The sequence below is a fragment of the Pinus tabuliformis genome, chromosome 8 (assembly GCF_031772625.1).
Source record: "Pinus tabuliformis cultivar Carrire ecotype Pingquan chromosome 8, CPIR1, whole genome shotgun sequence".
NCBI classification, from domain to species: domain Eukaryota; kingdom Viridiplantae; phylum Streptophyta; class Pinopsida; order Pinales; family Pinaceae; genus Pinus; species Pinus tabuliformis.
Genome location: NC_142294.1, coordinates 340791702 through 340815260, shown reverse-complemented (window position 1 = coordinate 340815260; position 23559 = coordinate 340791702). Strand labels below are relative to the sequence as shown.

General features: G+C 36.6%; 1 protein-coding gene across 1 annotated transcript; it reads right to left on the bottom strand.

Moving 5' to 3' along the window:
- Positions 1–7355: 7355 nt before the first annotated feature.
- Positions 7356–8921, bottom strand: LOC149235535 (putative pectinesterase 11). Its single transcript, XM_089368584.1, has 5 exons — positions 8647–8921; positions 8264–8435; positions 7989–8177; positions 7655–7890; positions 7356–7551 (listed from the first exon to the last, which is right to left on the bottom strand). Exons 1-5 carry the CDS (start codon positions 8919–8921, stop codon positions 7356–7358), a joined length of 1068 nt encoding a protein of 355 aa, XP_089224710.1.
- Positions 8922–23559: the final 14638 nt, after the last annotated feature.

The window sequence follows — 23559 nt, the reverse complement described above, 5'->3', positions numbered from 1 at the left end:
TGGTAGAAGTGTGGCCTCACAGATAGTCCATTGAGATGGATTCCCAAGGCTAGTTGGGAGTAAGTAGACGAGTGTGTAGGCATTGCTTCTTGATGGTTAACTTGGTGATGGCATAGGGAGTGCATAATCAAATATATTTTCCAATGTCCTGTCAGATTTTTGGCCAATCAAAATACTTTCATAGTATGGCCATAGTTTTCTCCACACCAAAGAGTCTTGTGACTGAACTATAGCGTGCTTCCCAAATCAGCTTGGCACACTAGCTTTAAGGAATGAAAAGGTGGCCTAGGTATCATAATAATGCATCCTAGAGGTCGAAATATGGAATTTTCTTTCCATCCATTAGCATCTGGTATTTGGTGGTGAACTCTGGATGATTTTTGAACAATTGCGTCCATCCAGAGGTCTTGTGGCCTCAAGAATTGAGAATGGCAGTCAGTGTTGCAACTAAGGGCCGACTAAGGCAATCTGTAACATGATTGGTGTTGTCCTTCTTGTATTTAATGTTCAGGTGGAATTCTTACATATATGTCGCCCACTTTTGATGTCAATCATTCTGTGACTTCCCTTGTGTCTGGATAAACTGAAGAGGTCAATGATCTTTATGGATGACCATGTCATTCCCTAGAATGTAATGTTTCGATTGTCAGCATGCTTGCATGATGGAATACATCTCTTTATCATAGGGTATTTTCGAATTCTATAAAAATGTGTCCCACTGTGATAGGCCATTGGATGCCCCTGTTGGGTGAAAACTGCACCAATAACATAATAGGAGGCATCTGACTCAATTTCAAATCGTTATTGTAGGTTGGGCGATGTGAGTATAGGTGTAGAGCAAAGGTGGTGCTTTAGCTCAATAAACGCTTTCTGTCGGGACTCTAACTAGGAATTTTTTTCTTTCACAGTGTCCTTGGTAACCTTACTCAAAGGCCAAGTAATATGAGAGAATCCCAACACAAACCTCCAATAAAAATTGGCAAGGCCAAAAAAAATGCAAAGCTCTGTTAGAGTGGTTGAGGTTGGCCAATCCAAATTGACTTGGATCTTATCTGGATACACATGCATTCCTTTCTCATCAATGACGCAGCCTAGATCTTGGACCTGGTTCATGCCAAATGTGCATTTCTCCAAGTTGGCACATAGTGTATGTTGCTGCAAGGTTTGAAGGACTTATCAAATGTGTTGTAGTTTCTCTTCCCAAATATTGCTGAAGATGATGATGACATCTAGATATACAACCATGAACGAGTTGGTGAAGGGTTGCAAGATGTCATATGTCAACCTCATAAAAGTTGGAGGGCTATTTGTTAACCCGAAAGGCATGACCCACCATTCAAAAAGGCCCTCCTTGGATTTGAAGGTGTTCTTCCATATATCTATGGGTTCTATTGACAAATCATGATAGTCATACTTCAAATTGATCTTACTAAAATACTTGCCCCCCTTGAGGTGGTCAGGAATATAATCAATCAATGGGATTAGATGCCTATCCCTGACAATGGTTTTGTTCAGTGCTTGATAATCAATGCAGAATCTTCACGTTTTATCTTTCTTCTATACAAGTACAATCGAGATCCCACAACATGAGGAACTTGGTCAGATGTTGATAAAAAAATGATCCTAGATGAATTTTCACTCAAAAATTAAAGTCAAAGGATGCTTCTGAAAATAGTCCCATTGCATAGATCTTTTCAATCTGAATCTAATGCAACTTAAATGGGCTGAAATGGACTTCAGATGAAGAAGTTATCGTAGAAAGAAGATTTCCATTGTCCTTTGAAAAGGAGGAAAATTCTTATAAAAATGGCCTAAAATGCTCATTAAGAAAAATCTCATCGGAGGGTTAAAAGGAGGACTTAACGCAAGGGCGGAAGGACGCCCGATCAGCGATCTCTGATATATCAGGTTGGAGGTAGGCTGCAGGAAATATCGGGACCCAAGCAGGGCCGATTGCGATATGCGACATGCGATATCAGCGATCAACGGATCGACGGATCGGTGTTCGGCATCAGCGATGTATAGACCCCTGAGGCTGTTGCGACAACGATATTGCAATATGCCGAAATGCCGATGGGCCGATGTGCGATCACATGACAACTATCGGATCAGGGAATAGAATCAACGGTCATGATCTGATCGAGGTGATCAGTGATCGGGCAATCAGCGATCCCTGATACAAAGGGCTAATGCACATTTAGACTACAACTTGCGATAAATCACGGACCCGATGGGAATTATAAACGCGATTTCATAATATTTGAAATCCAGAAATGCGGGATTTCTTTCTATTTCTTGTGTATTGGGTTTTTTGGGGAATACATCATGCGATTGCGATTTGCGATGGAATGGTGGACCCGATTATTTTATAGATGTGGTTGCATTCTATTTGAAGTCCAGATTTTTCACCCGATAGTGTTATTCTGAGTATTCTCTGTGTATTGAAATTATGTGGTATTTTCAAGAATTGGTTCCGAAAAGAGGCTCCCTGTGTATTTTCTTTGTAACGGTCCCCATTCTCCTTGCCACACTGTAAGCGGGCATTTGTAACAACGATGCAGGAATGTGTTATATGTAGAGAGCCACAGAGCCACAGAACCAGTTGGTCAGATGCAGAGCCACAGAGCCAGAGTACTAGAGGGCCAGATGCAGAGCCACAGAGCCGGTGAGCCAGAGAGCCAGTCGAAAAGCTGAAGAGCCGCAAGGGAATGATTCCTCATGATGAGAGACAGAGGAATGGCTGGGGGATCTGCAGAGTCGGAGGATTCCACAAAAACACAGAGAGCGCGATTGACAAGGGATGCACACAAAGGCCGAGAGATAACACAAAGAGGCAAAATTATGCTCAAGCGAAGGGCAGAGAAGCCCAAGAGGCTCAGAGATGCTTGAATGTTGAGTGTAAGCCTAGAGGAGGTAGTCTGCGGAGTCGGGGTGACTTAGAAGTTTGGAATCGCTTGGAGGTCAAGCAAAACCAAAAGCTTGGAATCGCTTGGAGGTCGAGCAAAACCAGAAGCTCGTAAGAGCTAAGAGCCAGAGCTAGAGCCAGACCCAAGAGAGCATCAAAGAGATCAAATGATCTAGCCGTTGCTGGTGTCCAGAGTGTGCTGAATACAAAAGGAGTCCTAGAGATAGTGAATGAAATCTGAGGGAGTTGGTGCAAACTAGAGCAAGCTAGCTCAGCGCGCTGATTGAAGGAGTCTATTCCAGAGAAGCTTAGATCTATCTACAGAGTATGGACAACCAGCGGGATAAGATTGTATTCTAAACCCATAGAGTCATGTTTGTAAACCTATGGAGTTGAGTGTGGAGCTTGTAAAAGAAATTATGCCATAATCCAAGAGAGCCTATTTGAGTTGACTAGAGCTTAAGGAGACATAGCCCAAGAGGTTTGGGTGAACTCCATATTATATTTCTATTATGTGTGATGCTTATTTGCTGCACTCTCTCGGTGTTATATGTTTTTATATCAATTTAAGCAAATCAACTTAAAGCACATAAACAGTTTAAAACAAACAGAAGGATACACCTATTTCAAGCACCTTTTAATTCCGCAATTGGTTAATCATAAGATCTTGGAAATATATAAGCTTTGGAGTGGGAGAGGTTCTTATAAGCTTGACAAGAAGCCTTTAGTGCCCCATTTTTAGATCATATGTGCCAATTTTTTCGCAACTCTTGGATATGCCTCTTGATTTCTTTATTTTCTAGAATGGAGTGGCGATATATCATCCCATTGGGTAGAGGTGCTTTGGGGGTCAAATTGATCGAATTCTTGAACCGACAGCAAAAAGGTATCCCTATGGGTGAGGAGAATATATCCCTGTATTGTTCCATGACGTTATCCACCTGATTTTTTTGCATAGGGGAACCCTTCATGGGGGCCATGGATGTGGCAACTATCTTCCCCTTACTTTGAGAACGAATAGGAGAGAAAATAAATTTCTCAATCTGGGAGATGATCTTACTACATTGGTTATCATATATCAAAGAGATGGTAGTAGGCGGGGCTACCTATGGTATCATGTATAACTTATCACCCAAAGTAATAATAACAGTGCAAGCCTAGACTTATATAGAGCATGATGCTTCCATAAGTATGGTTGGCCTAATAACAAATCAAAAAATTCAAGAGGAGAAACATCACATAGTACCTCATCCATGAAGGGCTTGATGTTGTAGGCAAGGTGACACTGTTGGTTGATGCAAAGATCTCATTCTTGATTAAGCCACCCGATGGTGTATGACTGCGGGTGTGGTGCATTCGATAAGCCCAAATGATTCATGACCTTTACTGAAATGAGGTTCTTTTGGCTCCCACTATCGACAATGAGCTACAACAAAGAACCCTTCACCCACATTTGTGAGTGGAAGAGATGCTCCCCCTCCTCTAGATCTTCAGGCTCAACCTTCTGGACCTTGTGGTGGCAACTGTGGCACTGGGTTCTGTGTCAATAATTTGATTCCTTTTGTTGTTCCCCTTGTTAGGTTCTGCCTCATAATCAAAACATCCATCAGACTCTGAAGATTTCAGCTCGGTCACCAATGACTGCTTCGCGTGACACTCATTTGTGTTGTGAGTGGGGCTCTTGTGGAACTCACACCACTTTCTTGTATCCTTCTTTGTCTTCGTGGTGCCATTCTTTTCTTGTGGCTTTGATGGGTTTTCCTGGGTTTCTCCACCTTAGCGATGTCCCTTGTTATGTGGTTTGGGGGTGCTCTTACCCTGCTTCTAATTCGTAAATCCAAAGTCGCGCTTAATTTGTTTATATTTTTGTTTAATCTTGGAAGCATATCGATATGCTTCACTAAGAGAGGGGATGTCTAGGAACTCCATTTCTTCCTGAATGTATTTCTGCAGACAACCACAGTATGAAGCAAAATCATGAAGAAGAGACCTCTTATCATCACATAGGAAAGAATATAGATTATACGGACATGTTCTTAAACATACATAAACATTGAAACATATGGTTTGTAGTTGTTATATGTGTGGCATGTGTGGAAACACACAACAATATTTCCTCATTCTTTTTCACGATTGTTGAGAACAATAGATGGGGTGAAAACCCCATGGGAAAAAAACATTTTTTAGGAGGGAAAGCCTAATAAGGATTAGATTAGGATATTGTCCCATCTCTAAAGGAAAACCCATTTGTGACATTTAGTAGTCAAATCATTATTAGGTTCATATGGTTCTTGTATTGATAAGTTTGATCCCATGAAGGAAGCAAAGGAAAACCATTGATGACATTTTAGAAGTCAAACCATTATTAGGTTCATGTGGTTCCTGTATTGGTAAGTTTGATCCACGAAGAAAGCAAAGTCAAAGGTTTGATGGAGAACAATAACAAGTGTCCTAGTTAGAAAATAATTTGTGTAAAACATTGGATATAAAATTATAAAAATAATTAAAATAATTATGTGAGTTGAAATTTTAACTAAAAGATATTCTGATATTTATATCAAAACAACTCATTTTTTATGAATGAAATATTATTTAATAATAAAAAGAATAAATTCAAACTTTCTCATAATATAGTCCTGCATCAACCCTTGTGTCAATGTACCTTCGCATATTAATTACATGTAAATTTTAAATGAAAGGAGCATTTGCAATAAACCTTAGCCCAAGTAAGAAAAATTCCATTAAAGTTGTAACAAATCATATAATGGGAAAGTAAAGTAGGTTCAAAATAGACCACAGAGTTGATGTAGTTCTCCTCCCCCCTCAACGAAGAGCGAAAATAATTTTTCACATTTCCATTAACCATTTTACACAGCAATCCTAATGAAAACAATTTATTTAAAGAGAAATGCACTAATGAGGGTTCCATAATGATTGGTTTGAGACGTATCCTAATTCATGATGAATCCAATCAATAATCAATATTATAATATATCGTAGTGTTTATGATTAAACTTCGTGCGTCGTGATTTTTAGACTTTGTCTTGTATTATTTGGATCTATGATTTAGTAATCATATGTTTGATTTTTAGACTGTGGTATTATTTGGATCTATGATTTAGTAATCAAACGTTGTTTTTATGCTTTATGAAAATCCAAGGCACATTTCTAAATTTTAAAGTGTTTGTGTCGATTTCTTTTACGGTGACCATATTTCTTTTCAATGTAATATATATGTTCAACCATGGAAGGAAAAAACAAAAAGTTAAGGGGAAAATGAATGGATTTTTATTTTTGAATTTTAATAAGTTGTGTTTTATGATAGTTCCATTTATAATACATTATTTTCTAAAAACATTTTAGGTTTTATATATAAAGTTTCAATATAAATGTAAAGGGAAAAGAAAAAAGTCAGAAGTAAAAATAATGGAGGGAAATAGGAATCCAATTTTTAATCACAAGAGTTATGAGTTTTGGGAAATAGGAATCCAATTTTTAATCACAAGAGTTATGAGTTTTGAGAGTAACAAAATAGTGCGGGAAGAAATTTAGTTGGTTTAAAAAAGGGAAAGATAGGAAATATGGAGGTGGGAGAAACTTGGTTGGTTTGGAAAGGGGAAGATGGGAAAGAAAGAGAATGAAAAACATAATGGTTAAGTAGGGATGATATATTACAAAATATATTATATAATGAAAGATATATTATGTGAGGGTGGGGTTGGGGAGATATAATGAGAAATATAATGGTGGGAGTGTATGGGTAATAATGTAAAAGATAAGATATTAAACATGTTATACAAAGGTGGGTGTTAAGGGAAATACAATGCAAAACACAATGGTGTGTGACTGTATAAAACATAAAGAAAAGTGTTATGTGACTGTATAAAACATAAAGAAAAAAACATTAAACATGTTATATGAGGGCACAAAAGATATACTGCAAAGTATAATGGTGGGGGTGGGGTGATATAATGCAAAACATAATAGAATGGTGGATATAAATGTTCAATAAATAAAAAATAGATATAAATACTCCTTACCCTATTCTCTTGATTGAAACTAATCTCCCCCTATTGAAAGCATGACTATGTTTAAGAATATGATACTTTTAAAAATACACGAATGCTGATGTGGATACTTTTAAAAATACACGAATGCCAATGTGGATACCATTGAAAATACAAGATTCTTTATGAACAAATTGTGGATGGAGCAATGGTTAAACAATTCCAGCACGGGGAACGATAACAAACGAAACAATAAACGCTTTGGGGATGTCCACTACGCTTTCGTTGTGAGCAACCGCTAAAGAATATGAGTGACTGAACAATTATTCAAAGCAACCGACCAATGGGCAATTTCGATTATCACAATATCCAATTGGTTGAGATGATCCTTGGATGCTGCTTAACGTACAAATATCAACTGGAATGATCAATGGTTTGATGCTTCAGCCATGTCGTGGAACCAAATTGGTAGCTCTCTGAAGGCGAGATGGTATGTCGCTTATCCAATTCTGCCCATCAATGAAACCGGTGGTCAAAAACGGTGCAACCTCCTGATCGCTTAGATTCCGTGACCATGAAACTCTTCCTTTATCTTTTGCTCCCGGTCCAGAGCATTTGTACATCCCATAGAACACAGTCCTACACAGAAAATAAAGAACAATAATGTTATTAGAATTGAACGCTAACAGTCCACCTATTGACGTGCGTTAAATTTTCTGGAGTTGGGAGAACAGTAGCTTACGATTGTCTGGTGGGATCATTCCAGTTATCCCAACCTTCTGGGAAGATGATGTCAGCAATGTAAGTGTAAGCAAACACAACTCTCGAATAACTTCCCCATGCCCTGCCGAGGTACATTAATCCATTGCCCGTAATCTTGCAATTTAGAAAGACGTAGCCCGTGCTGTCACTAGTAGAGGATCTGCTCTGAGCTGTAATTGCACCATTTAGCTTAGGGATTGTATGCAGATGACATTTCTGCGATTAAACATTCAACCATCAGAATCTTGATCAGCTATAAACTCTGAAACCAAAACAAATATGAAAACACTGTGCATGATTTCAATATAGTTTACCTCGTAAACAGATTGTCCATCACCGCATATGAAATCTGTGGCGCCTTCAATAAAACAGTTTTTGAAGTAATGCCTCCCGCTGTCATCCAACACAGTGTCTTGATAACCAAGAAATCTGCATCCGTAAAATGCAGAGCGATCTCCCGATATCCTTAGCGCCACAGCTTGATCGCCCGGACCATATGAATTCTGCACCACACCTCCATTCTTTTCAATAAACACTGTTGACTATGGTCTAATATAAAGTAAGTATTTTTTATTTAATAACGAAATACCTGGATTGTGATATATCTCGCCATGAAATCTGATGCAAATACGGACACCGTTGCGGAATAATATGTCCCTCCGGTCGATTTAGCACTATCATTCCAAGTGATGACGGTGTTGTTGGCAGTTGTGCCACTCAGAATTATGAAAGGTTTCTCTGCAGGAATCGTGACCTTCTCCCTGATCACATTAAGCCACTAACAGTTCAGTTTCTCGCCGTTAAAGCATCGATTCTATGCATAATTTTGTCTATGATTAATTTCATTTCATGAAAAATATATCCTTTAAGGCCTGCAAAGTTAGATGGCTGCTATCTGCGCTGAAATCTTGCAAATCCTTTCAGCTTTAGTCATTATTCTTATGAAACACTGGGCATTCATTAATGACTCACTTATAAATGCCGGGTTTAACACGAATTAAGATGACGTTCGTGTTGTTAACTGGTACTGCGTTGATCGCTTCCTGGACCGTTGTGAAATCGCCCATGCCCTTCTGCTTAGCTACTACTATAACTCTCGCTACATCAATAAGCTTTCGAGAAGCCAAGAAGCCGTTCTGTGCATGACTCCTACGCATCCTGCCCATAGAAAAGGCAGGTTGAAGAGAAAACGCCTGCAACACTGTAAGGAACATACACAAAGAAGCTAATCTCTTAAGCTGAGCCATGGAAATAGCAGCAGCGCTAGATCTTGGTGAGATCTGTGATGAAAGATATTATTCCACAAAACACGGAGCTAGATAGAAACCACACAATGTTACAAAACTCTTCAATCGTGTGTATATATATATATATATACATATAGACACGCAAATTAGGCTCATAGCCACCAGAATTGCGGACCTCCTTAAGGAATCCCTAGCCGCCGGGCACATGCTAGGAGTCTACCGACAGACGATCATAGTACAAACCAGAGGTTGCTTTTGTTCAAAGCATTTGACAGATAAGGGGCGTGATGGATGTGAGACACTTCAAAACATCCCGTCTCCCGCATGAAACGGTCAATCGGCGAAGAGCGTGGCCAACAATTTTCTGATTAGGCAATGAATACAATCACAAAGACTTCGATCTCCCTTGTAGAATTTCGGATTAATTGTTTGGGACATGTAAACTCTAATAGGACCTTCCATTGTAATGGGGTGGTATTCGTAATTTAATTTTATAATCGAGTAACATTTGTCTTATGAGGTTATATGCTTAAAATTAGAGACATAGAGATAGAGTATATATGTATTTATAGATTTAGTAGTTAAATTTTTTGGGGTGAAAGATGTGTTTTTTATGTAAACAATTTTTTTTATATATTTATTTAGTATTTATGTATTGATTTATTTATGTCAACGATGTATTTATATATTGATTTAATTTTAACTTTAAAATTAAATAATAATAATAATATTTTTATATATATTATTATCTTAAATATTAAATTTATTTATAATTTATCTAAATTCATTTTAGTATATATTTTTATGTTATGGAGTAACATTTCAAATTTACTAAAACTAGTAAAGAATTGAAAACTTAATAAGTCTTATATGAGTAAAAAATTTCATACATAAAAGTGTTTAAGCAAGTTAATGTTAACTAATTTATAATGATAAATTAAGTCACGTTTATAAATAAATATATATCTTTTTTTCCCTGATAAATAAATATATATCTATATATAAACGAAGAGATTGGGCTAATTGATTGATGAGAATTTTATGACATCAATCCTTATCCACGTTGTCCAATCATGCAACGTTGCTGAATCAGACGCGGCGTTCAGTCAGACGTGTGCTCCAATCTATCTCCCAAAGATGATGATCCATGCTTTATGGGCTAGACGGTTGGAGCCTACCACCTTTGTGCACCGCTACGATTACGTTACTTTGCCCATTTGCTCTATGTCAATCGGTTGGCTTCCTAATAGATTTGTTGACTTTCGCTTTCTTGGATGTGAATTTAGTTGAATTGAGCGGTGTCCACAATTATTTTACGGGTGGTCGAAACTCAGTTTGTCCAAATTCAAAGGGTAGCATTAAATAGCGAGAAGCTACCACATCAATACAGTATTTTTGTTTAGTTGTGTAAGTGCTTTTAATTTTTTAAGCCTAATTAATGGATTAAAAGTTTTATATAAATATGAATAAACGGGATAAAAAGAGGAACCTACAAAGGAGTGATAGAATATTTTTATTTTTTTATTCTAATTCAAGCTTTTGTGATCCACAACTTATTAATGAAATTTTTTTGGAAAAAATCACATTGAGAGTATTTGGTCTAGGCATTTCGAACCAGCCAAATATTCTCAATGTGTTTTTTCCCAAAAATTTTTCATTAATAAGAATATTCTCAATGTGTTTTTTTCCGAAAATTTTTCATTAATAAAAATATTTTTTGTTTACCTAACTTCATTGATTGTAGCTATTTGTTAGCTATTTGTTATTTGCATTGACTGTAACTATTTGTTATTGCAACTCCTATGTTATAGTTGCAACAAATTCATTCTTTGTTATTATTGTTGGAACTCTATTACTTGTTGTTGCAACTATGTTGTAGTTACATTTTTTTTTGGTTTTATTGTTGTTTTTTGTTGGAAATAGAGTATTGTATTTTTTTACCAAGTTTAATTTAATTGATGAAATCTCATGTTTTATATGTATTAATTGTACAACTATTTTGTGGTTTTTATTTGTATATTCAAAATATGTTTGTGTGGTTTTTATTTGTATATTCAAAATATGTTTGTGAGCTAGCGGTTAACATATTCCGTTGTGCCCTCTCTTTTAATTTGGTGTCATTGCTAGAAAATGCTCTTTCCCTCTGTTGGAAGATTTCATACATCTTGATGTTGAATTGAAAGGGCGTCAATCACTAGTATGGTTTTGTCACAAGTTCCTATTTTGATACAGACAAATTATAATTCTTATTTTATTAGAATGTGAGAATTATTTTCTTCTATGACCTTTGGGGATTTTTCACTAATGGATATCTAGAGCCTAGTGATAGCAGAATTGGCTCTAACGAATGCTTAGCGAACTTTGCTGAAGTAGAACATAACCAAGGAAAATAAAGGTCTTCATATTATTCAATGAGGCTTGAATGACATCATATTTCCAAAGGTGTCAGGTGCAAAGAATGTCAAGTCACAAAACTTGAGGAGTGATTTTGAGAATCTAAAAGTGAAAAAAGTGAGATTGTAGATAATTTTATGACCTAGGTCATGAGCAATGTTAATCAATTAAGACAATATGGTGATTACATATGAAATAAGAGAGTGGTTGAGAAATTCCTTCGAAGTTTTCCAAAGAAGTTTGAAGTTGTGGTTGTATCCATAGAAGAACTTAAAGACAATAATCAAATGAGAATTAATGAGTTATTGGTTCTAGTCGCACATTAATCCAAGATGACAAGATATGATAATAATCTAGTGGAGAATGCCTTCAAAACCCAAATGCAACGTACTAAAGGAAGATGTAGAGGAAGGTCAAATAACAAAGGAAGACGAGGACGAAAAGCTAATAAAAAAGATTTTTTGTTTTTGTTTTGAATTTAAGTAGAAATATCAACATCATTCTTTTAATTTAAGGGGGAGTAACAACAGAACCTAGAAGCAAGGAAATCAGAGGCATGATAAGGCTGAGATACAATGTTATTATTGCAAAAATTATATTCATTTTTCTAACAAGTACTAAAAGAAGCATGTAGATGCTAACAAAAAATTTGCACACATTACAAAGGAGTTTGAAGACAATCATAAAAATGTGTTTTTGAGTTGTAATGTGACTTAAGAAAGTTCAAATGATGTTTTGTTTTGGATAGTGGGTGTTGCAATCACATGGCCTGAAACATAAATTTGTTTGATTCTAGGCACTAGTATTCAATATGAGCTAAAATTGGGAAATGATAATAAGGTACATGTTAAAGGTAAAGGAATAATTGTTGTATATACTAGAAATGGTGAAAGAAGAATGATTAATGATGTGTATTAGCTACCTAGTTTAAAATGAAATTTGTTGGGCATTAAACAAATAATAGAGAAAAGTTATATTTTTCTTCAACAACGAGTTATGTACAATTATTGATAAGTATCCAAGTAAGCAACTGATGGCAAGGGTGGAGATGACAAAGATTAGGGTGTTTCCACTTACAATGAGAAATAAATTAATTGACTATTTTAACATTTATAAAAATAACGGTTTGGATGAATCTTGGTTATGCAATTTAAGATATGGTCATTTATATTTTGGCGATCTAGATTTGTTGTAGAAGAATTAGATGGAAAAAAGGTTGCCTAATATCCAACAACCAGTTACTCATGTGAAATTTGTATACTTGCGAAGCATTATAGGGATAAATTTGTATGCATATTTTCATATAGGGTGAAATCTCCATTGGAGATTGTAGGCACATATTTGTGTGGACCAATGCAAACACCTTCATTCACTGGTAATGTTTATTTTGTAACTTATATTGATGATTATGGTCGAAAAACTTGCATTTTTCTTCTGAAACAAAATTCTAAAGCTTTTAGAGTATTCAAAAGGTTTAGCCATGGTCGAAAAGGAAAGTGGAAAATTTATTGATGTTTTAAGACCCGATATAGGTGGTGAATATACAATATATGGTTTCATGGAGTTTTTTTAGTATCATCGACTGAAGAGGAACTTTACTACATGTTATAATCCACAGAAAAATAGAGTGGTTGAAAGGAAGAATTGAACCATTAAAATTATGGCTCAAAGCATGCTTAAGCAAAAGCATCTACCAAATGAATATTAGGGAGAAGTAGTTATCCGACTAAGAGTGTGAGGGAACTAGTTCCTAAAGAAGGTTGGAGTGGTAATAGTTGCAATGTATCTCATTTGAGGATTTTTGGATGTGTGGCTTATGCACATGTACCTAAGGAGATGAGAAGGAATTTGGATGACAGGAGTGAGAAGTGTCTATTTACTGGATATTGTGAGGATTCTCAGGCATATAGACTCTATAATCCCATCAGCAAGATGTATATTATCAGCAGAGACATTGGGTTGAAGGAAGAAGAGGCTTAGGATGGAAGCATAGATAAATTTGTTGCTGAGGGATTTTTTATGAACGACTGACTCAAACATGTTGCTCGTTCCTCACTTCTTTGGCATGGGGTCCAACGTCTTCGATCCCTTCTTACTGGACTTAATGAGATCCTTTCGAATCTGGGAGTTCTCCATTTATTGGAGACATAGGGCAACATGCAAGGAATGACACAAAAGTCATAGTCAACACCTACCTTGATGGTAGGAAACCTCTCACTTGATTGAGCACTCTCATGGTAAATTTCTTCAGTGTTTCTGCTTACCGGAAAATGAAAAGGTGGATCAGGTGAAGGCATCGATTGAAAACAAAGTGCTCATTATCACTATTCCAAAGCAAATTTAGCTTAAACACGAGGGTTTTTTGGTTTCTCACAAAGTGTTCGCAGAAATGCCTAAATGAGATAGGTGGGGTAGCGTTGTGGCTATTCGGGATATGTTTTTCAAAATGCTTCACTAGGAAGAAGAGTGTAGGCATGCATCTGTCCATCACTCCCTGCAAAAAGAAATTGTGAAGCATGGCTCTTTAGCTTCAGACCTACCCCTTTTCACCATATTTGTAAAATATCTTTCAGAAGGGACCATTTGTATCTAGATGTCAACAACTAACTTGGTAGCAAATCTCACTACCAAACTCGAGGAATGTACGAGAATTTCGACTATGCTTTCGAGGCTTCAATACAAATGTAGGATACTAAAAGTGGAATTAATTCTCAGTGATTATGGCATCATAAATGAGACTTCAATCTTCCTTGTTACAGGGCGGAAAGGGGGAACCAAAGGAGGTGGGGGCTGCTTCTGCTACTAAGTGCATGTCTTTTAAGTAATCCCTCAAGCCTCGCTCAAGCTCTATAAATTTTAACGATCTTTCAAGCCCGGGATTTGTGGTTGAGCACTCTTTGGACACTCCTATCCTGGAAGTGAGAGATGTTGGCATTAATATCGATCTAGATTTAGAAGGAACGAAATAAAATATAGATATAAATAGAAACATAGAGATACAATGAAAAAAATACTCCAATTTATTAATAACGAAGTACTGCAAATTGTTTACATGTAGAATGGAAATAAACTAGCTCAAGGGATGTTATCTTATCCCTGAGAAGAGATGTGGTAGCTACATGCCTCTCAACTATGCTAAAATGAGGCTCAAAGACATATTTATTATTGAGAAACAATGGAAAACCCTAAACATCCAAAAACCTAACCCTAGGAGATGAAGGGCCAAATGTTTGTGGGCCCTGTTGGGGTAAATTGGTATATCAACATCCGCGAGTCGTAACTTTGGCATACAATCTCTGTTTCATGCGTATGATACCTTGTTAGAATGATATATCTGAGGAATACAACTTTTGACTGAAAACCCAAATGCAAGATGCGGGTGTGCCCATTTTCCAAAAATAAGATTGTTTAGGGTCTCAAAACGACATTGGAAGTTTAAGACCTAAAACACTGCCAAAAATAGTAAATTTTGGTACAATTATGTAAATTGAAAGAAACAATTGTGGGGTTCCAAGTGGAATAGGTGGGTGTGCCAAAAATAGTAAATTGTGCTACAATTAAGGAAATTGGAAGAAACAATGCTAGGGGTCCAACTAGAATAATCGAGTGGCCACCAATATCCACATGGATCAGTCCTCCCCCCTTAGGAATCAATGGTCCCCATTGCATTGAGTGCCTCCATGAGATGGGGAAACTTTTGCTAAACTTGGTCCCTGGTGGTGCACTTGCCTTGATGTAGGAGTTGGTCAACTTTGACAACCTGATACAGTTGGATCTTTTGTTGGTGAGTGTTATTGATCTATGTGTCCATCATTATCGTGGCTTGTTCCATGAAGTCAGGGTTTAGCACTATTGGTTAGTTATTCTATGATGTTTGATTTGTCCAATAATGATGGAAAGTATGACTGAAGGTGGTCCACATTGAAGACTAGGTGTAGGCCAAGGAATGAGTGAATGCTAAGCTCAAAAGCATTTTCCCCCAAAACCTTCATAATGGTGTAATGCCCATATCAAAGTGGTTTGAGGTTTCGATGGGCTTCGGTAAGACATTATTTCCGCAGATGAAACCAAACTTTTTTTCCGATCTGAAACTTATTTAGAACCTGATGTTGATCATGTCACTTATTGTATTTGCAATTGGACTTATCCAAGATGTCATGCACTTGCTGGCAGATGTGATGGATGCATTCAATAAACCAAGTTGCTTTATCAGCCTCATATTGTACATGTGTGGATTATGTCTATGTAGTCGCATGAGGCATGACAACATCAATCATACACAATGGCTAAAAACTCAAACCCACTTGAAAAGGACTCCGACCAGTTGAGATATGGAGAGCTATATTATAATTGTGCTACACAAAAGGAAGGCTTTCATCCCAGGTTAGTGGATCATTGGAATTATACATGCGTAGTATGTGCACTATCATCTTGTAGATGACCTTTGTCTGGCCTTCAGTGTGGGGATGGAATGTAGTCGACTTATTGAGCATAGTGTCCAATCATGTCTAGAGGCTTGACAAGAATGTTCTCAGGAACTTGTTATCCCGATATGATATAATGGTCCAAGGGATTCCAAAATGTTACCATATTCATTCAAAGAAGAGTTTGGAAATGTCCATTATTTTGATACTCTTCTTGCAAGCCGATAATATAGTCATCTTAGAAATTTTATCAAGGACAAAAAACAATAGTCATTACCATGTTTGGTAAAGGGGTGGCCTCACAGATAGTCCATTGAGATGGATTCCCAAGGCTAGTTGGGAGTAAGTAGAGGAGTGTGTAGGCATTGCTTCTTGATGGCTAACTTGGTGATGGCATAGGGAGTGCAGAATCAAATATATTTTCCAATGTCCTGTCAGATTTTTGGCCAATCAAAATACTTTCATAGTATGGCCATAGTTTTCTCCACTCCAAAGATTCTTGTGACCGAACTATAGCGTGCCTCCCAAATCAACTTGGCACACTCGCTTTAAGGAATGAAAAGGTGGCCTAGGTAGCATAATAATGCATCCTGGAGGTGGAAATATGGAATTTTCTTTCCATCCACTAGCATATGGTATGTGGTGGTGAGCTCTGGATGATTTTTGAACAATTGCGTCCATCCAGAGGTCTTGTGGCCTAAAGAATTGAGAACGGTAACCAGTGTTGCAACTAGGGGTAAACTAAGGCAATTTGCAACATGATTGGTGTTATCCTTCTTGTATTTAATATTCAAGTGGAATTTTTGCATATATGTAGCCACTTTTGATGTCAATCATTTTGTGACTTCCCTTATGTCTGGATAAACTAAAGAGGTCAATGATCTTTTTGGATGACCATGTCCTTCCATAGAATGTAATGTTTCCATTGTCGGCATGCTTGCATGATGGAATACATCTCTTTATCATAGGGTATTTTCGAAATCTATAGGAAAGTGTCCCACTGTGATAGGCCATTGGATGCCCCTGTTGGGTGAAAACTGCACCAATAACATAATAGGAGGTGTCTGACTTAATTTCAAATGGTTATTGTAGGTTGGGCGATGTGAGTACAGGTGTAGAGCAGAGGTGGTGCTTTAGCTCAATAAACAATTTCTATTGGGACTCTAACTAGGAAAATTTTTCTTTCACAGTGTCATTGGTAACCTTACTCAAAGGCCAAGTAATATGAGAGAATCCCAACGCAAACCTCCAATAAAAATTGGCTAGGCCAAAAAAAATGCAAAGCTCTATTAGAGTGGTTGAGGTTGGCCAATCCAAATTGACTTGGATCTTATCTAGATCCACATGCATGCCTTTCTCATCAATGACGTAGCCTAGATATTGGACCTGGTTCATGCCAAATGTGCATTTCTCCAAGTTGGCACATAGTGTATGTTGCTGCAAGGTTTGAAGGACTTATCGAATGCATTGTAGGTGCTCTTCCCAACTCTTGCTAAAGATGATGATGACATCTAGATATACAACCATGAACAAGTTGGTGAAGGGTTGCAAGATGTCATATGTCAACCTCATAAAAGTTGGAGGGCTATTTGTTAACCCGAAAGTCATGACCCACCACTCAAAAAGGCCCTCCTTGGATTTGAAGGTGTTCTTCCATATATCTGTGGGTTCTATTGACAGCTCATGATAGTCATACTTCAAATTGATCTTACTAAAATACTTGCCCCCCTTGAGGTGGTCAAGAATATAATCAATCAATGGGATTGGATAACTATCCCTAACAATGATTTTGTTCAGTGCTCGATAATCAATGCAGAGTCTTCACGTTTTATCTTTCTTCTATACAAGTACAATCGAGATCCCACAACATGAGGAACTTGGTCAGATGTTGATAAAAAAATGATCCTAGATGATTTTTCACTCAAAAATTAAAGTCAAAGGATGCTTCTGAAAATAGTCCCATTGCATAGATCTTTTCAATATGAATCTAATGCAAAATGGGCTGAAATGGACTTTAGATAAAGAAGCTATTGCAGAAAGAAGATTTCCATTGTCCTTTGAAAAGGAGGCAAATTCTTATAAAAATGGACTAAAAGGCTCATTGAGAAAAATCGCATCGGAGGGTTAAAAGGAGGACTTAACGGAAGGGCAGAAGGACCCCCGATCAGCGATCTCTGATATATTGGGTTGGAGGTAAGTTGTAGGCAATATCGGGACCCAGGCGGGGCCGATTGCGATATGCGACATGCAATATCAGTGATCGGCTGATCGATGGATCGGTGTTCGGCATCAACGATGTATAGACCCCCGGGACCGTTGCGACAACGATATTGTGATATGACGAAATGTCGATGGGCCGATGTGTGATCGCATGTCAACCGTCGGATCGGGGAACAGAATCAACGGTCAGGATCTGATCGATGTGATCAGTGATCGGGCGATTGGTGATCGCCAATACAAAGGGCTAATGCACATTTCGACTACAACTTGTGATAAATCACAGACCCGATGGGAATTATAGATGCGATTTCATAATATTTGAAATTCGGAAATGCGGGATTTCTTTTCTATTTCCTGTGTATTGGGTTTTTTGGCCAATACGCCATGCGATTGCGATTTGCGATGGAATGGCGGACCCAATAGTTTTATAGATGCGGTTGCATTCTATTTGAAGTCTGGATTTTGCGCCCGATAGTGTAATTCCGAGTATTCTTTGTGTATTGGAATTATGTGGTATTTTCAAGAATTGGTTCCGAAAAGAGGCTCCCTGTGTATTTTCTTTACATAACGGTCCCCATTCTCCTTGCCACGTTATAAGTGAGAGTTTGTAACAACAATGCAGGAATGTGTTATACGTAGAGAGCCACATAGCCACAGAGCCAGTTGGCTAGACGCGGAGCCACAGAGCCAGAGTGCGAGAGGGCCAAACACAGAGCCACAAAGCCAGAGTGCCAGAGGGCCAGATACAGAGCCACAGAGCCGATGAGCCAGAGAGCGAGTCGAAAAGCTGAAGAGCCACAAGGGAATGATTCCTCATGATGAGAGATAGAGGAATGGCTGGGGGATCCGTAGAGTCAGAGGATTCCACAAAAACACAAAGAGCACGATTGACAAGGGATGCACGCAGAGGCCGAGATATAACAGAGAGAGGAAACATTATACTCAGGCAAAGCACATAGAAGCCTAAGAGGCTTAGAGATGCTTGAATACTGAGTGTAAGCCCAGAGGAGGTAGTCTGCAGAGTCGGGGTGACCTAGAAGCTTGGAATCGCTTGGAGGTCAAGTGAAACCAGAAGCTTGGAATCACTTGGAGGTCAAGCAAAACCAGAAGCTTGGAATCGCTTGGAGGTCGAGTGAAACCAGAAGCTCGTAAGAGCTAAGAGACAAAGCCAGAGCCAGATCCAGACTCGAGAGAACATCAAAGAGATCAAATGATCCAGCTGTTTTTGGTGTCTAAAGCGTGCTGAAGATAAAAGAAGGAGTTCTAGAGATAGTGAATGAACTTTGAGGGAGTTGGTGCAAGATAGATCATAGCGCTAATTGAAGGAGTCTATTCCAGAGAAGCATATATCTGTCTGCAGAATATGGACAACCAGCGGGATAAGATGGTATTCTAAACCCATAGAGTCATGTTTGTAAACCTATGGAGTTGAGATTAGAGATTCTAAAAGAAATTATGCCATAATCCTAGAGAGCCTAGTTGAGTTGACTAGAGCTCAAGGAGACGTAGGCCAAGAAGTTTGGGTGAACTCCATATTATATTTCTATTATGTGTGATGCTTATTTGCTGCACTGTTTCACTATTATATTTTTTTATATCAGTTTAAGAAAATCAACTTAAAGCACATAAACAGTTTAAAAAAAACACAAGAATACACCTATTTAAAGCACCTTTTAATTCCGAAATTGGTTAATCATAAGGTCTTGGAAATATATAAGCTTTGGAGTGGGAAATGTTCTTATAAGCTTGACGAGAAGCCTTTAGTGCCCCATTTTCAGATCATATGTGCCAATTTTTCCGCAACTCTTGGATATGCCTCTTGATTTCTTTATTTTCTAGAATGGAGTGGTGATATATCATCCCATTGGATAGAGGTGCTTTGGGGGTCAGATTGATCGAATTCTTGAACTGACAACAAAAGGGTACCCCTGTGGGTGAGGAGAATATATCCCTGTATTGTTCCATGACATTATTCACCTGATTTTTTTGCATAGGGGAACCCTTCATGGGGGCCATGGATGTGGCAACTATCTTCCCCTTACTTTGAGAACGAATAGGAAAGAAAATAAATTTCCCGGTTTGGGAGATGATCTTACTACATTGGTTATCATATATCAAAGAGGTGGTAGTAGGCGGGGCTACCTATGGTATCATGTATAACTTATCACCCAAAGTAATAATAACAGTGCAATCCTGGACTCATACAAAGCATGATGCTTCCATAATAAAAAATTCGCAAATCCAAAGTCGCGCTTATCTTGTTTATATTTTTGTTTAATCTTGGCAGCATATCGATATGCTTCACTGAGAGAGGGGATGTCTAGGAACTCCATTTCTTCCTGAATGTATTTGTGCAGACAACCACGGTATGAAGCAAAATCATGAAGAAGAGACCTCTTATCATCACATAGGAAATAATATAGATTATATGGACATGTTCTTAAACATATATAAACATTGAAACATATGGTTTGTAGTTGTTATATTTGTGGCATGTGTGGAAACACGCAACAATATTTCTTCATTCCTTTTCACGATTGTTGAGAACAATAGATGGGGTGAAAACCCCATGGGAAAAAAACATTTTTTAGGATGGAATGCCTAATACAGATTAGATTAGGATATTATCCCGTCTCTAAAGGAAAACCCATTTGTGACATTTAGTAGTCAAATCATTATAAGGTTCATATGGTTCTTGTATTGATAAGTTTGATCCCGTGAAGGAAGCAAAGTAAAGGAAAACCATTGATGACATTTTAGGAGTCAAACCATTATTAAGTACATGTGGTTCTTGTATTGGTAAGTTTGATCCATGAAGGAAGCAAAGTCAAAAGTTTGATAGAGAACAATAACAAGTGTCATAGTTAGAAAATAATTTGGGTAGAAAACATTGGATATGGAATTCTAAAAATAATTAAAATAATTATGTGAGCTGAAATTTTAACTAAAAGATATTCTAATATTTATATCAAAACAACTCATGTATGGATGAAATATTATTTAATAATAAAAAGAATAAATTCAAACTTTCTCATAATATAGTCTGGATGAACCCTTGCGTCAATGTACCTTCACATATTAATTACATGTAAATTTTAAATTAAAGGAGCATTTGCAATAACCCTTAGCCCAAGTAAGAAAAATTCCATTAAAGTTGTAACAAATCATATAATGGGAAAGTAAAGTAGGTTCAAAATAGGCCACAGAGTTGATGTAGTTCTCCTCCCACCTCAACGAAGAGCGAAAATAATTTTTCACATTTCCATTAACCATTTTACACAGCAATCCTAATGAAAACAATTTATTTAAAGAGAAGTGCACTGATGAGGGTTCCATAGGGTTCCATAATGATTGGTTTGAGACGTATCCTAATTCATGATGAATCCAATCAATAATAAATATTATAATATATCGTAGTGTTTATGATTAAACTTCGTGCCTTGTGATTTTTAGACTTTGTCTTGTATTATTTGGATCTATGATTTAGTAATCATATGTTTCTTTTTTTGTGCTTTATGAAAATCCAAGGCACATTTCTAAATTTTAAAGTGTTTGTGTCGATTTCTTTTACGGTGACCATATTTCTTTTCAATGTAATATATACGTTCAACCATGGAAGGAAAAAACAAAAAGTTAAGGTGAAAAGAGGTGGGAAAATGAATGGATTTTTACTTTTGAATTTTAATAAGTTGTGTTTTAGGATAGTTGCATTTATAGTACAGTATTTTCTAAAAACATTTTAGGTTTTATATAAAGTTTCAATATAAATGTAAAGGGAAAAGGAAAAGATTACAAGTAAAAATTAAATAATGGAGGGAAATAGGAATCTAATTTTTAATCCAGAAAGATATGAGTTTTGAGAGTAAAAAAATAGTGCGGGAAGAAATTTAGTTGGTTTAGAAAAGGGTAAGATAGGAAATATAGAGGTGGGAGAAACTTTGGTTGGTTTGGAAAGGGGAAGATGGGAGAGAAAGAGAATGAAAAACATAATGGTTAAGTAGGGGTGATATATTACAAAATATATTATATAATGAAAGATATATTATGTGAGGGTGGGGTTGGGGAGGCACAATGAAAAATATAATGGTGGGAGTGTATGGGCTATAATGTAAAAGGTAAGAAATTAAACATGTTATATAAGGGTGGGTGTTAAGGGAAATACAATGCAAAACACAATGGCGTGTCACTGTATAAAACATAAAGAAAAAAATATTAAACATGTTATATGAGGGCACAAAAGATATACTGCAAAGTATAATGGTGGGGTTGAGGTGATATAATGGAAAACATAATAGAATGGTGGATATAAATGTTCAATAAATAAAAAGTAGATATAAATACTCCTTACCCTATTCTCTTGGTTGAAGCTAGTCTCCCCCCTATTGAAAGCATGACTATGTTTAAGAATATGATGTACAAGAATAATTTATACAACATGGACGCTAAGAGACTCCCCAAGATTGCTTCTAACTCTAGCCAAACCCCCACCTCCCGCTCAAGTGAGGTTGGTATATTGATGCCCAATCTTAGCTCAAACATTGGAGGATAAAGGAGGAGATCATCTTGGAGAATAAGGATAATATTAAAATCACTCTTATTTCCAAATTCAAGGATAAGATGTGGGATGATAAGCAGTTAGAGGGGAAAATGAAGCTAAGATATTATAAGCATGTAATCAACCCCACTCTTGCTAACCAAAATTATCTTTTTGTCTAGACTAGTTCTAAGAAGAAAATGAACATTGCAAAGACGTGAACCAATTTTCATAAGCTTCAAAGTGAAATTGGGTATTCGTATATTCCCAAAATACTTTGGGATAAAAGAATCTACCCCTTTGCCTTACTCACATCCATTCTCTTTTTCAAAACATTTGCCACACTACCAACCTTCATGACTTGTTAAGTCAAGAAAACTATACTAATCTTGGAATGTTTCTCTCCCTTCTTTGTGATCATAGAAATCAACTATGAATGAGCTTTACTTAATCACTATCTTTCTTGAAGTCTGATAGACCATATTAATTTTTGTGAATGTTAATCACCACCACCATCGTCATCAATTTTTTTATTATTAATTAAATATGAAATATATATATATATATATAATATTTTGACATAAATATAAAAATAATCTTAAAATTTTAGATATTTCATTTTTAATGTTTATGGTAAATTTATTAAAAAAATAATATTTTAACTATTATTACTAATTCTTTTTAACATTTATTAAATACTATTTTTGAGTTTCTTAATATTATTTTTCTTTCAAAATAATTATAAATAATATTTCTAAAAACACAATAATCAAATAAAAACATATTCAATGAATAAATAATTTAATATAAAATTGGAATTAAACGTTATAATTGTAACCTTTGTATACATTAAGAATGAAACATTTTCTAAAAATTGCCTTACTCTAAATTTAAACAACATTTACTCCTTTATCCAGAGACTTTCAAAGCTAAAGTTAAGAGTTAAGTTCAGGAACATAAAGGAAAGTTGAAGAATGCAATGGACTTCTACTATTTAGCTTAGGGTATCTTGGAATTTTAAAGCCAATGTTGGACTTATAATTAAGTTCGGTAACATAAAAGAAGT